This window comes from Betta splendens, chromosome 16, assembly GCF_900634795.4.
Source record: "Betta splendens chromosome 16, fBetSpl5.4, whole genome shotgun sequence".
Lineage (NCBI taxonomy): Eukaryota > Metazoa > Chordata > Actinopteri > Anabantiformes > Osphronemidae > Betta > Betta splendens.
This window is the reverse complement of record NC_040896.2, coordinates 11,775,189-11,787,671: the sequence shown is the minus strand read 5'-3', so window position 1 is coordinate 11,787,671 and position 12,483 is coordinate 11,775,189. Positions and strand designations below refer to the sequence as shown.

General features: G+C 46.3%; 3 protein-coding genes across 3 annotated transcripts; all 3 read right to left on the bottom strand.

Moving 5' to 3' along the window:
- Window positions 1-28: 28 nt before the first annotated feature.
- On the bottom strand, window positions 29-2,633 carry LOC114843081 (complement C1r subcomponent-like). Its single transcript, XM_029129303.3, has 10 exons — window positions 2,519-2,633; window positions 2,220-2,425; window positions 2,000-2,147; window positions 1,788-1,906; window positions 1,624-1,708; window positions 1,400-1,534; window positions 1,224-1,298; window positions 924-1,129; window positions 630-844; window positions 29-553 (listed from the first exon to the last, which is right to left on the bottom strand). Exons 1-10 carry the CDS (start codon window positions 2,631-2,633, stop codon window positions 181-183), a joined length of 1,677 nt encoding a protein of 558 aa, XP_028985136.1. The 3' UTR covers window positions 29-180.
- A 2,149-nt stretch (window positions 2,634-4,782) lies between these two features.
- Window positions 4,783-8,373, bottom strand: LOC114842912 (complement C1r subcomponent-like). The gene is made up of 13 exons (XM_029128967.3): window positions 8,219-8,373; window positions 7,670-7,883; window positions 7,403-7,586; window positions 7,186-7,326; window positions 6,903-7,108; window positions 6,674-6,821; window positions 6,485-6,603; window positions 6,332-6,410; window positions 6,081-6,215; window positions 5,910-5,984; window positions 5,621-5,826; window positions 5,327-5,541; window positions 4,783-5,253 (listed from the first exon to the last, which is right to left on the bottom strand). The coding sequence occupies exons 1-13, from the start codon at window positions 8,242-8,244 to the stop codon at window positions 4,881-4,883; spliced, it is 2,121 nt and encodes a 706-aa protein (XP_028984800.1). The 5' UTR covers window positions 8,245-8,373; the 3' UTR covers window positions 4,783-4,880.
- Window positions 8,374-8,520: 147 nt separating this feature from the next.
- On the bottom strand, window positions 8,521-12,023 carry LOC114842913 (calcium-dependent serine proteinase-like). The gene is made up of 11 exons (XM_029128968.3): window positions 11,869-12,023; window positions 11,557-11,755; window positions 11,292-11,472; window positions 11,065-11,190; window positions 10,703-10,896; window positions 10,383-10,533; window positions 10,122-10,237; window positions 9,956-10,031; window positions 9,736-9,870; window positions 9,582-9,656; window positions 8,521-9,499 (listed from the first exon to the last, which is right to left on the bottom strand). The coding sequence occupies exons 1-11, from the start codon at window positions 11,880-11,882 to the stop codon at window positions 8,676-8,678; spliced, it is 2,091 nt and encodes a 696-aa protein (XP_028984801.1). The 5' UTR covers window positions 11,883-12,023; the 3' UTR covers window positions 8,521-8,675.
- Between the last annotated feature and the right edge of the window lie 460 nt (window positions 12,024-12,483).

Genomic DNA, 12,483 nt, shown 5'->3' with positions numbered 1-12,483 from the left:
GAACAAAAGTGTAATTATCAGTGTTTTATATCAACACAACATCCAATTTGTTCAAATGTTGACTCATTACAGAAGCAAAAAAATAGTGTTGTGTTGATGTTATACTCAAAGTTCTGTTTTCAGCCTTTCACTATTTCTTTTCCATCAAGCTATCCAAAGTTAGTGCTAAAGATAACCATTTCAGTTCTCCCGCATGGTTTTATTAATCCAGTCCAGGTAGTTAACAACTTTTGTGTAGACTCCATATGTTCCCGGCTTCCCACAGTCGACGCCCCAGCTGACAACCCCAGCAGCCCAGAAGTGTCCATTCTCAATCAGGGCCAAGGGACCTCCACTGTCTCCTGTGCAGGAATCCTTCCCGCCTTCAGGGAACCCAGCACAAAACATGTTATTTGTCAGGTTTGGTACCCTATTTTCTCCCATCTCCTCTTTCTTCAATGTGATTGAAGCAATGCATGTCTCCTGGTTCACCAGAGGCACAGGCACATACTTCAGCTTGTTTGTTAAAATACTTCTGTCACTGATTATGTCAAGGCCAAAGCCTGACACCAGCCTGAAAGAAGATGTAGACACAGTGAGTGTAAGTACATCAACAAAGGCAAAGCCAGGTCTCCAAGATATTTCTTTACCCCATTACACCATCGTTGTATGCGGCGCCATCTGCTGGAAGACATATTGGCATCACTCTAGCGTGAAACGTGATGGGGTCTTGAAGTTTGATCAAAGCAATGTCATTGTCGTAGTTTAAGTTGTGTGGGTTGTTGTATTGAGGGTGAAGATGGATAGAGGAGACATTCACATGAGGAACCAGGTCAGTCCTTGCATTATTACCTCCCATGAATATCTGAAAATCAACATCTAAGAATGAACATGTGTCCAGTGTAAAAACTCAGTTTAGGCTGCAAATTTACCGGTGTACTTACTCGTATTGTATTTACTGGTGCTTCCACTCCCTGATTTGATAGAATACTAGCTGCAGTCAGGATCCAGCGGTCTGCAATCACCATGCCTCCTCCTCGTCCTCCATCTATACTCAGCATCACTTGCCAGGGAATGGTGTTCTTTGGGGCATTGCTGCCTCCGATGATCCTCTCAAAGATGTAGATGCGTTCTGTTGGCTGACCACAAACTTGAAAAAATGGAAATAAGTCAGGTTTAGGCAGTTTCAGCATTTAGGTTTAAAGGATTTCAGAAATAAAAGGATGTGACTGCAGCAGATCTACCTGGTATGCATGTTGGAGTGACATCACTTTTGTGACTGGATTTCCATTTTCCATTAGCTTCACAGGTGAATGTAACTAAATAGCAGATGTTAACGAATTTTTTATTATTATTATTATTATTATTATTATTAGTAGTAGTAGTAGTAGTAGTAATAATAATAATATTATTATCTCACCGTTTCCGCCCCCAGAGAGCGAGTAAAAAGGCTCATTACAATGATACTGAATTACAGAACAGTGTTGATTCTGAAAACCCGACAGGAGGGTCACACCTCCATTCAGCAAAGGTTCAGGTTCACCACAATCAATTACTGCAGGAGAACAAAAGGTCAAGTTGAGACAAACTGATTCCAAACAGTAAATGTCATATGTGTTCAGAAATTATTTGCTCTCAGAATACAAGTGCTTTGGCATTCTGGCATCGGACGGTCCCACTGCCCGTTGATTTGACACTGGGCTGAAAATGTGTTGAGGTTTTGGCAATTCTGAAACAAAAGGACACTCAGTTCTAAATGTGGAAAACCTCCTAAATGATTTGCTTATTTAGTAAGTGTAAGGACGCACCGTCATCAGTCTGTATCCTGGGTCACAGGTCACGTGGGCGCGGTCTCCGTGGAAATACTCTGTTAAGATGGGATTGACTCTGCCATTTACCACGTCTCCTGGTTGTGAGCACTGAACCTCTGGAGGCAACATGACAACCAGACTCGTCACGTCTACATGTTTGTTTATTACTTCTCCTGCTAGCGACCAAGCAGAGTCAGTTCACATCTCACTGCGTGTGCTGTAGTCCAGGCTCCATCCGTTGCTCAGGCCGTGTTCATCGGTGTGATATTCCAGCCGGACGATGTTGGAGTCGGTGGATATCACACCTGGACGCTTGGCACCGCACAGCTTTGTGGGCTCTCTGCCTGGGACTATCACCTGGAAGGAGGAGGCGGAGAAGAAAGTTCAGGTTTTATCTAAAGGCTTCTGCATCAAGGCCTTCACTGGTACCTTCAGCCAGTGATGCGAGCAGCTGGGACCTTGCTCAGTGTCAACGCTGTAGATGTGGAATTTGTCGGTGAAGTTGAGGGTGACAGTGAATCCGGGCTTCACAGAGATGATGTAGTTGCAGGAAACGGAGGGAGGAGTGGGGTGAGGGTATCCTGGACTTAACACACGTCCCTCGGGTATGTCAAACACACACTTACTGCAAAACCCTAAAGGGAAGAGTCCAACGTTCAACATCTGCAAAACGTTATTACTGTGTGGATGAGCTCAGTGTGGTGTTCGTGGGAGGTGAGCAGACCTACCCACTGCCTCGTAGGCACCAGAGAAACCAACGTGCCGCTGTTGCTCCGAGGTGGAGTCACTTGTTTGGAATATGAGTGTCAGCCTGTTGCCTGGAGAAAGAATCAGCTTCTTCATTTGTAAACGAAACTAAGACAGAGACAACCCAAGCAGTCCAGAACCGTCCAACATCAACATCTTTTCTTTCATTCCCAAATCTCCTGTACAGAATTTGGAGAGGATAAAAATAAATAAAACTGAGGAATTATTTCTTTACACCTGGGGATACATCAGTCATGCCACAGAGGAGGTAAAATTGAGGTCCAGACTGGTCCCATGGCTCAGTGGTGAATCTGTTCACAGGCAGAATCACATCACCTACTGTAAAATAAAAAGTAGTTTTATCACAGATTTCATTCTATTTTATGAATGAGACATGTTGTGTGTTTTTCAGCACATTTGATCCTTTTGCAACAAAAATATATTAAGGTTTTGCCAAGAAAACAGCATCAAAGCTCAGGCATAGAGCTTTAGCTGAAAGTGAGACTTGAACCCTCACTTGTGCATAGTAGCAACTTTACCTCCTGAGCAGTGTTGCCAGATTGGTCTACTTTTTATAGTGTTGTGTGGGAAAAAGATGTATTGGGCGGGTATAAATAATTTGGGCAGGTTTTTGTTTAGTTGGGCGGGATTTAATAGTATTTGAACATTGTGTTCTGATTTCAAAACGTCACCTGCCACCTACCCAGTGCCCACCAACGGCGGGCATTTTGCCACTAGCAATTACCCTGAGGGGTTATTAAAAAGAACATCAAAATGCCAAACTGGGGAAAATATAAAAAAACGTCCACAAAGGAGTAGGAGAGTGAGTCTAAGCTTAAAACATGGATTGCACCTGTCTGAAGAGATGAAGCAAAATCTCACTGTAAGTACTGCAATACTAAAATTAGGTATGGTTTTTAGGTATTAATGTGTTTAAATGCACTGCTATATGATTTAAAGATGCAGTGAGCGTAGTTTTTGAGCGTAGGATTTCGTCAATTTCATTTGGAAACCCTGCTCCTGAGTTAGAGACACCACACATTAGCCACACACATAAAAGGTCAGTCGGCTTTGGGCTGATGATGGTGTGTGGCTCCTGCAGTGAGTGTGAGCAGGAGGCAGCTCACGTCCATTTTGTTCTTCCGTTGACATGTATCACCTTGTAAAATCTACTTTAGCTGCAAGTGAATGGATGTCAGCATCCGACAGACTCTTTTTCTGCTTGGTTGTCAGCACTGAAGTTGGTGCAGTGGCAACAGACATCAAACACAAGCAGCTACAGCATAAAAAAAGTAAAGCTGTGGGTTCCAATCCCATGGAAGTTATTTTTAAAAGTGTCAGTGCGTGTTTGTGTAGCGGGTTTAAAATGAAACAATGAGCAAAAAAAATCTTTCTAAAATAAATCTAAACAAAGAAAAATTTTTTACAAAACAAATCTCAAAAAGGAACTTTACCAACAAAACTTCAAGAACGAATACTTCTCATTTCTGTGAACTTGTGTCATTTCATTAAGGATTATCTCCGTCATCAGTAAACAGGTAAAAAACGGTGAGATTTTCTTGGCTTGAAAAGGCTTAACCAGCTTTATGATAGGACATGTTTTTGACATCATCTTTTCATTTCTTTCTCCCTTTTTTCATACTTTTTTCACAACATACTATTTTAAGGCATTTTATTGGTGACACTTTTTCATGGCGCACTATACTATCGCACTTTATTGATTCAATACATCAAACAGGCTGCAGCAGTCTCTTTTCGCAGTTTAACCTGACAAAGTTGGTTTAAATAGGACCTTTACTGCTCCAGTGGTTTAATGGTTAAATGTGCTTTTTGCAGGCGGAGTACATGTGTTCAAATCCCAAACAGGGCATCTTTCATATGGTGACCTGTGCTGCCACCACATCAAATCTGAAGTAATTTTATTGCAGATTCTATACTATACTATGACTAAGGTGTGTTGTTAGCAACATTCTGCACTATGAGACAACTAAAGGTTTTTTCCCCATTGCAGGATTAATAAAGTCATATCGTAACTGTATCTACATGTAATTCAAAGTTTAATATTTGGTGCTGAATTGCACCATGTTCACACACATGAGCTGAGAGTAAAGGTATTACAGAAAGGAATAAATAAGTGAGCATCTTTCATATTGTGTACACAAAGAAGAGTAACTAATACATCATAAGCACATGAACTAACTTACTGCTACAAGAAGGTTAGTGAGAAAACAAACACACACATGAATCTGAATATGTAACTTTATTTAAAGCTTAGTACAGTTTTAGATTTTCTTTTTTCTTGTTTTATTATTGAGCTCATAACCTTAGCAATTATTGTTTATTTTAGTTCTCCCGCATGGTTTTATTAATCCAGTCCAGGTAATTAACAACTTTTGTGTAGACTCCATAAGTTCCCGGCTTCCCACAGTCGACGCCCCAGCTGACAACCCCAGCAGCCCAGAAGCTTCCATTCTTAGTCAGGGCGAAGGGACCTCCACTGTCTCCTTTGCAGGAATCCTTCCCCCCTTCAGGGAACCCAGCACAAAACATGTTATTTGTCAGGTTTGGTACCCTATTTTCTCCCATCTCGTTCTTCTTCGATGTGATTGAATCAATGCATGTCTCCTGGTTCACCAGAGGCACAGGCACATACTTCAGCTTGTTTGTTAAAACACTTTTGTCACCGATTATGTCAAGGCCAAAGCCTGACACCAGCCTGAAAGAAGACGTAGACCCAGTGAGTGTAAGTACATCAACAAAGGCAAAGCCACGTCTCCAAGTTTCTTTACCCCATTACACCATCGTCGTATGCGGCGCCATCTGCTGGCAGACATATTGGCATCACTGCAGCGTGAAACGTGATGGGGTCTTGAAGTTTGATCAAAGCAATGTCGTTGTCGTAGTTCATGTCGTCTGAGGTGTTGTATTGAGGGTGAAGATGGATAGAGAAGGCATTCACAGCAGGACCCAGGTCAGTCCTTGCATTATTACTTCCCATGAATATCTGAAAATCAACATGAAAGAATAAACATGTGTCCAGTGTAAAAACCCAATTCAGGCTGCAGCTTTAACAGTGTACTTACTCGTATTGTATTTACTGGTGCTTCCACTCTCTCCTTTGATAGAACATGAGCTGCAGTCAGGATCCAGCGGTCTGCAATCACCATGCCTCCTCCTCGTCCTCCATCTATACTCAGCATCACTTGCCAGGGAATGGTGTTCTTTGGAGCATTTTTGCCCCCTATGATCCTCTGAAAGTCTTTGACATGTGCTGTTGGCTGACCACAAACTGAACAAGACATAGATTCGCAAGTCAGAATAGCTAAACTGCAACATGATGTAGGTTTTCACACGTGGAATCAAAGTTGGTACCTGGAAGGCACGTTGGACTCACAACAACATCAGTGTTGGACCTCCACTTTCTGTCTGCTTCACAGGTGAACTTAACTGGAAGGCAGAGGGCACAGTTGCGTCACCACAGATGCAGCTACGATGTAATTCAACTGTTGGATGGGGGGAAAAGGCCCCTCAGCCATATCTCACCATTTCTGCCCCCAAACAGAGTGTAATACGGTTCATTGCAGTGGTACTGAACAACAGAGAGGTACTGATTCTGGATGCCTGACAGGAAAGTCACCCCTCCATTCAGCAAAGGTTCAGGCTCTCCACAATCAATTACTGCCAGAGAACAAAGCAAGAAGACATTGTTATTATACAGCTGCTGATACACAAAGAAGCATAATGACGGAGAGTTTCTATTCATGAAGAGCTGTGTGAGACTGAAGGTTGAGTACTGTGGCATTCAGGCAGAGGCAGGTGCCACTGCCCGTTGCTTTGGCACATGGCAGAAAAACTCCTAATCTCCCGACCGGCCTGAAAAATACAAGAGAAACTATGGAACGTCCCCAAAATTCAATTATTAAATAAACGCAAAAGTCGAGTCTCACCATCATCAGCTTGTATCCAGGGTCACACTTTATGAAGATGTAGTCTCGGTAGAAGTATTCGTGCATCGTGGGGGTGACCCTGCCGTTGGTCACACGTCCAGGCAGCGAACAGCTCACCCCTGTGAGGAACACGCACCGTGAACCCATGACCCTGGCAGCTGCAAGCAGCTCCCCCCGGTGCCCTCTCACTGTCTGTGCTGTAGTCCAGGCTCCAGCCTTTGCTCAGGCCTTCGTCGTCCGTGTGGTACTCCAAGCGGACGGTGTTGGAGTTTGTGGATATCAGACCTGGACTTTTTGGGCCGCACAGCTTCCTGGGTTCGGAGCCAGGAACGGTCACCTTTAAGGACATGAGTAGCAGGTCGTTATAGCGCAGCGGGACGTCTCCAGGTGTGGCCAGAGGGACGCTGCCTTTACTCACCTGCAGCCAGTGGTGGGGGCAGCTTCGGCCGTGCTCGGTGTCCAAACTCTCGATGTGGAAGGTGTCGGAGAAGTTGAGGGTGACCGTGAAACCGCTTTCTACGGAAATCACGTATTCGCAGGTCACGCCGTGGGGCGGAGACTGAGGGAAGCCTGGACTCAGCAGGTGTCCCTGGGGCTCGTCAAAGATCCCGCCGCCGCAGGATACTGGATCAGAGGAAATGTCAGAATCACGCCGATGAAGAACTCATTTGAGTCAGCACAGGGATGAGCCCGGCACTCACACACACACGTGCGCTCGTCGGGCCTGAGCTCGAAGCCGTGACGGCAGGAGCACTGGTAGGAGCCAAGCGTGTTGAGGCAGATCTGGGAGCAGAGTGGACCTGAGCCATCTGCTGGTGCGGGTGCAGAGCACTCGTCCATGTCTGATGATGGGAACAGATATCGTTAGTGGAGACAGAGGGAAGGCACAGAGCGCGGATGGTGCTGGTGCTACTGTACCTATGGCCTGGTAGTGAGCGAAGAAGCCCAAGTTTTGGTGGCGCTCTGGGTTGTTGCTATCTGTCTGGAACATGAGGGTGAGCCTGTTGCCTGGAGACAAGATAGGGTGGTTGCCCGGGTGATGCCCATCAGCAGAATTCTCACGACCACAATACCTTCCCAGGACTTTTCCATTGTACAGAACCTGCAATAACGGAGAAAATTGAACTTTATAATGAAGTTCATCTTGATTAGTTTAGGTCTCGTGTATTGAATTGTGACACGGACTTTGAGGGCGTCGTAGTAGCAGCCTGCAGACGCTTCGATATCCATGTGTGTGAAGGTCAGTCGGATGTGGAAGCCCTCGGGCACGCTGAGCTCCCACTGCACCTGCAGGTTGGGAGCGTAGGGCTGGGGATAGTCGGGGGAATGGACCTCCCCGTACATCGCAGGCTCTGCATCCGACTGATCCTGGCTCTGACCCACTGAGACACAGAGGAAGCTGGTGCACAAACAGAGATAGTTCGATCTGTTTACCAGCCAGTATTCATCTGACGTGAAAGTCCAAAGTTGATGCAAACAGATATGAATAAACACAGTGACTTGATCAATGCAACAGCGGATGACGCATAATACTGCAACGACTTTATGACACAGCGACAGAAAAATCCCTCAACAACCCTTTAAAACGTGTTATTTATAAAATGTCTGTATAGGAAGAAACAAAGAATGTAGAAAACTGCTGAAACATGCAACATAAAATTTGAAACAGGTCAGAACATGGAGAAAATTCTGAGGACTGGCAACAAAATGAGTTCCATTTTTCACTTGACTCACCAGAGGATACAGAGGGTCCAGTCCATCTCTGGGGTGAATGCGCCTGTACTGTCTGTGAAGCGCTCCGTGCCGCTGGAGCAAATGCCCCGCGTTGGGGTGAAACCTTAACGTCACAGAGTCTGTCGTGTTTAGCAACATGCTGCGTTAATGCCAGGAAAGCGGCTTGTTTGTCTTGGCAAAACCAAACCAGCGCTTGACTTTCAATTTTAGAGGCCGGATCAAACTAGGACCTACTGATCAGCTAAATGTTGTTTTTAAATCATATCTGACGTAGTTAGAAAAAAACAGATCATTTTATTCAATCATTTGCAAACAGTTCCTTTAATAGAAAAGATATGTGTAAAATCGCCTGCACACTGTTTTCATGACTTCTGGTACAGAACAGGGTGATTATTTTATTGATTTAAATCATTCCTGAGATGGATGATCGTGGTTAGCAGTAACAGCAACACATTCCCTATCCCTGAGATGTTTCCACTTTATTTATTGTCTCTTTAATCCAGTCAACATAATTCTTCACCTTGGTGTAGTAGCCCTTGTACTTCCTCTCACCACAGGGGGGTCCCCAGGACACGATGCCCATCAGAGAATAAGGGCCCCCCCTCGCAGAGAGCACCGGTGTGGTGAACGGCCCCCCGCTGTCCTGCTGGCAGCTGTCCTTCCCTTCTTTTCCGGCACAGAACATGTTGTGAGTGTAGCTCATGCGCTTTTTGGCCGGGTTTGAAGGCGTATTCTCACACTCTGCGCGGGAAAAGACCCCGATATCGGCGTATTTTTGCATGTGAGATGTGACCAGCCTGTTTCTATCACTACGAACTTCTGTCAAACCCCATCCAGAAACTGTGCCTTGTTCGCTTTCCATCAAGTCGCTGTTCCGCGCTGGGAGGCAAGCAGGACGCAGGTTTGGCCCGAAATCCACCCTGGACCTGAATCTGATGAGAGCGATGTCGTTGTCGTAAGTGGTGCGCTGGTTGTCAGGGATGTTCTGGCTGTATCCGGGGTGGATGATGATGCGTTCACTGTGCATGGCGGTCACACTGGGTGGCCGTGACTGCGCTTCTGCGGTCCTTCCATCGACCAGTCCACCGTACAGCACCAGTGAGGTCTCCCCCACCCCCTCCACCACATGTGCCGCTGTCACGGCCCATCGGTCCCCGATCAGCGTCGCTCCTCCCCTCTTCGGCACCTTTATCAAAAGATGCCAGGGTATTTCTCCCAGCCGTGCGTTCACGCCTCCCAAGATCTTCCCCAGAGCTGCGCTTCCTTTAGTCATGCCGCAAACTGAAAAACACAAAAGACCACCCGGGGGTTAAAGATCTCCACGTAAACGACTGGGAAGACTCCCATTAAAGTCCCACAGTACCTGGAGTGCACTTTGGCATCTCTGTCCTGCCGTTGTCTGACACCCACTCACCATCGGCGCTGCAAGTGTATGTGTCTGAAAGATTGGGAAACCAAATGGGTATTTGGCATCTGATTTCTGTAAAGAAGAAGAGCACTGGGAACGCTGTATTCACCATCTCCTTCCAGCGTGTAGTAATCGGAGCTGCAGTTAAACTGGACCCGGTCTTTGTACTCAGTGTGTGCGTTTTCTGAATCCACCAATTGAAGAACAGCGTCCTTTGGGACATCAGGAGAACCACAATCCACCGCTGCCACGAAACCAAGAGGACACGATGAAGACATTGGAAAACAAAGCTTTAGCTTAGCATTTAGCTTAGTTGGGCTCAGACTCACGGTTACACGGGTAGAGGGGCGCCCACACGCCTGTGCTCTGGCAGGTGGTTTCATACTGTGTCAACATGCTGATGAGCTACTTTGCAAAAGCAGAGTTTAATTAATGAATCAAACATTTATTTAAATACAGGGAGCAATTAAAGCTTCTGATTCTCTCAGCACTCACGCTATTGGCAACAAAGCCAAGGTCACAGGTTACAGTCGCTTTGTCTCCCTGCTGGTATTCTGGTTTGTGGGGACTCAGGGTGGAGTGTGCAGTTGCCTCTGTCGGACAGACTTTGTCTGGAAAAGTAGAAAGATCAATAGTGAATACATTTGTGCAGTATTAGTACACTACTGTACTAATGTATTAGTACACTACTGTACTAATACTGTACTGAATAGAAGACGCTTCAGTCCCAGCGTTCCTCAGAGGAGGCTGCTTTACCTCTGGTCTGGAAGCGGAGGCTGAAGCCTTTGTTTGTGCCGTATCCGTCAGAGGTGAAGCGTATTTTGACGTGGTGTGAGTGGGTGAGGAAGGGAGACGGGGGAGGCGAGTGACCACAGAACGGTCCCAGAGTCCTGGAGGGCGTCTCCACCTGCAGAACAACGCAGCCAGTCTCACACGCGTGTGTGTGTGTGTGTGTGTGTGTGTGTGTGTGTGTGTGTGTGTGTGTGTGTGTGTGCGTGTGTGTGTGTGCGTGTGTGTGTGTGCGTGTGTGTGTGTGCGTGTGTGTGTGATCTGTGCTAGGCGGTGAAACTCCCTACCCTCAGTGCGTCTATGCACTGGCCATCAGTGCTTTGCTCCACGTCGAAAACCCCCGTGAAGTGCAGCTCCAGCTGCAGGTGGGCCTCCACAGACAGGGTGTGCTGGCAGTTGGCGTTCTCCGCATACGGACCGGGCCAGGACGGACTGGACACGTTGCCTTCGTTCCTCCCGGACAGATCCTCAGAACAGCTCACTGTCAGAAAACAGAGAGCATCATTAATCAGGTTGCGGCTCGCTTCCCCCCTCCCCCCACGCGTCCGCTTCTGCTTCCCCTTTTTTCCAGTTTTCACTTCATGTTTTGCCTTTGCTTCCTTCTCGTCAGTTGGTTTCATCTGTTCGGTGTTCGGGAGGGGCCTCGTACCTGTGCAAGTGCGCTTGTTTGCGTCCAGGTGGTAACCATGACGACACGAGCATTTGTACCCGCCGATGAAATTGTGGCAGAACTGGGTGCATCCGCTGTCTGCGTCATCCTCACATTCGTCGTAGTCTGAGATCACGAAACGGACCCGTTAAAGCTGTTATGTTTAACATCAGCCAGGAACAGTATCGGAGCTTCTTTTACACAGTTGTGAACGACGCGTTTCTCACCTTGCACAGTGTAAAAGCCCCTGAAGCCGGTGTGTCGCTTAGTGTTGGAGAAGTCGGAATAGAAAAAGAGCGAGAGGCAGCCGCCCGAAGCGGAGACGAGCTGGGGGTTGACGCTGGACTGAAGCTCCTCAAATTCCTTTTTGCCACACAGAACAGAAATGAGGTTTCCATCTGAAAAGACCTAAAGGAACATTGGGAGAACTAGTTATGTGGCATAATCACAGCATCACAGCAGTAATACATACGCTTCATCTGAACTCCCGACCTTCACTCCATCGTTTTCACAGTCCCGGCTGTCCTCCAGGTCCAGGTGGACCAGCCTGATGGACAGCGTGTGACCTTTGGGGGCGCACCTGGTCCAGTTTAGATCATCGGGGGACTTGTATCCGTTGGGATAACCTGGAGACTCCACCCATCCCAGCAGCACCGAGGAGGCCGGGCGGGAGAAGAGGAGGAGCAGGAGACTGACAGGACGAGAGAGGGAAGGAGCACGGAAAACATGAAAGTTCAGGCACAGAACGTCGAGAAAACACGTAGAACCTGAAGTTAACGCTTATGATGAAAAGGCTGAACCCACCTCAATTTTAACATCTTGACCCCATGAAATCTCCAGTCAAATAAACTGTATTAATGTCCCTCCTTCCGCTTTTCTTATTAATTTCCTTCTCTCGTTCTCTGCTCACCACCCTCCTCCTGCACCATGTTTCGTACCCGTAAGCATTTCTAAGACTTTAGTGGAACTGTGGTAACAACAGACTGTGATTAAATAGAAAGTTTTGGCCGACAGAGAGTAGTTTTGCAATCCTCTCACAGTTTTAGCTCAAATAGCCTTATGTATGTATGTATGTATTTATGTATGAATGTATCTACCGGGAAAACCCACATAAGTAATTTCCCCACTGAAAAACAAGAAAAACATTTAATAGTCCCACTATAAAAGGTTTTTCTTATTTTATGTTATCTTTTAAAACTTAACCAAGAAAGCTTCCTGGTTGTACCAGCAGAGGGCGCTGTGTGCCGTTATTGCTTAAACACATGTTGGTAAAAAAGTTGAGCACAAATCAATGTCAGATGTCAGTCCAGGTCATTCACTGTGTGTGTAAAGGGCTGCTCGGTGGCACCTGGACTAGATTTTATTATTTTAATTATTATTTTATTATTAGAGACACCTTCAAAATAAAACAAAAAAAGA

Excerpts from the sequence above, each read along its gene's own strand:
- LOC114843081 (XM_029129303.3), bottom strand. The coding sequence starts at position 2,633 with ATGAAGAAGCTGATTCTTTCTCCAGGCAACAGGCTGACACTCATATTC. Across the intron at positions 1,130-1,223 it reads CACTCCAACATGCATACCAG|TTTGTGGTCAGCCAACAGAA; the intron begins GTAGATCTGCTG and ends CATTTTTTCAAG. Across the intron at positions 554-629 it reads TACAACGATGGTGTAATGGG|GCTGGTGTCAGGCTTTGGCC; the intron begins GTAAAGAAATAT and ends ATCTTCTTTCAG.
- LOC114842912 (XM_029128967.3), bottom strand. The coding sequence starts at position 8,244 with ATGGACTGGACCCTCTGTATCCTCTG. Across the intron at positions 6,411-6,484 it reads CTGGATACAAGCTGATGATG|GCCGGTCGGGAGATTAGGAG; the intron begins GTGAGACTCGAC and ends TGTATTTTTCAG. Across the intron at positions 5,827-5,909 it reads GAGTCCAACGTGCCTTCCAG|TTTGTGGTCAGCCAACAGCA; the intron begins GTACCAACTTTG and ends TGTCTTGTTCAG.
- LOC114842913 (XM_029128968.3), bottom strand. Across the intron at positions 11,191-11,291 it reads GGGCTTTTACACTGTGCAAG|ACTACGACGAATGTGAGGAT; the intron begins GTGAGAAACGCG and ends TCGTGATCTCAG. Across the intron at positions 10,897-11,064 it reads AAACAAGCGCACTTGCACAG|TGAGCTGTTCTGAGGATCTG; the intron begins GTACGAGGCCCC and ends GTTTTCTGACAG.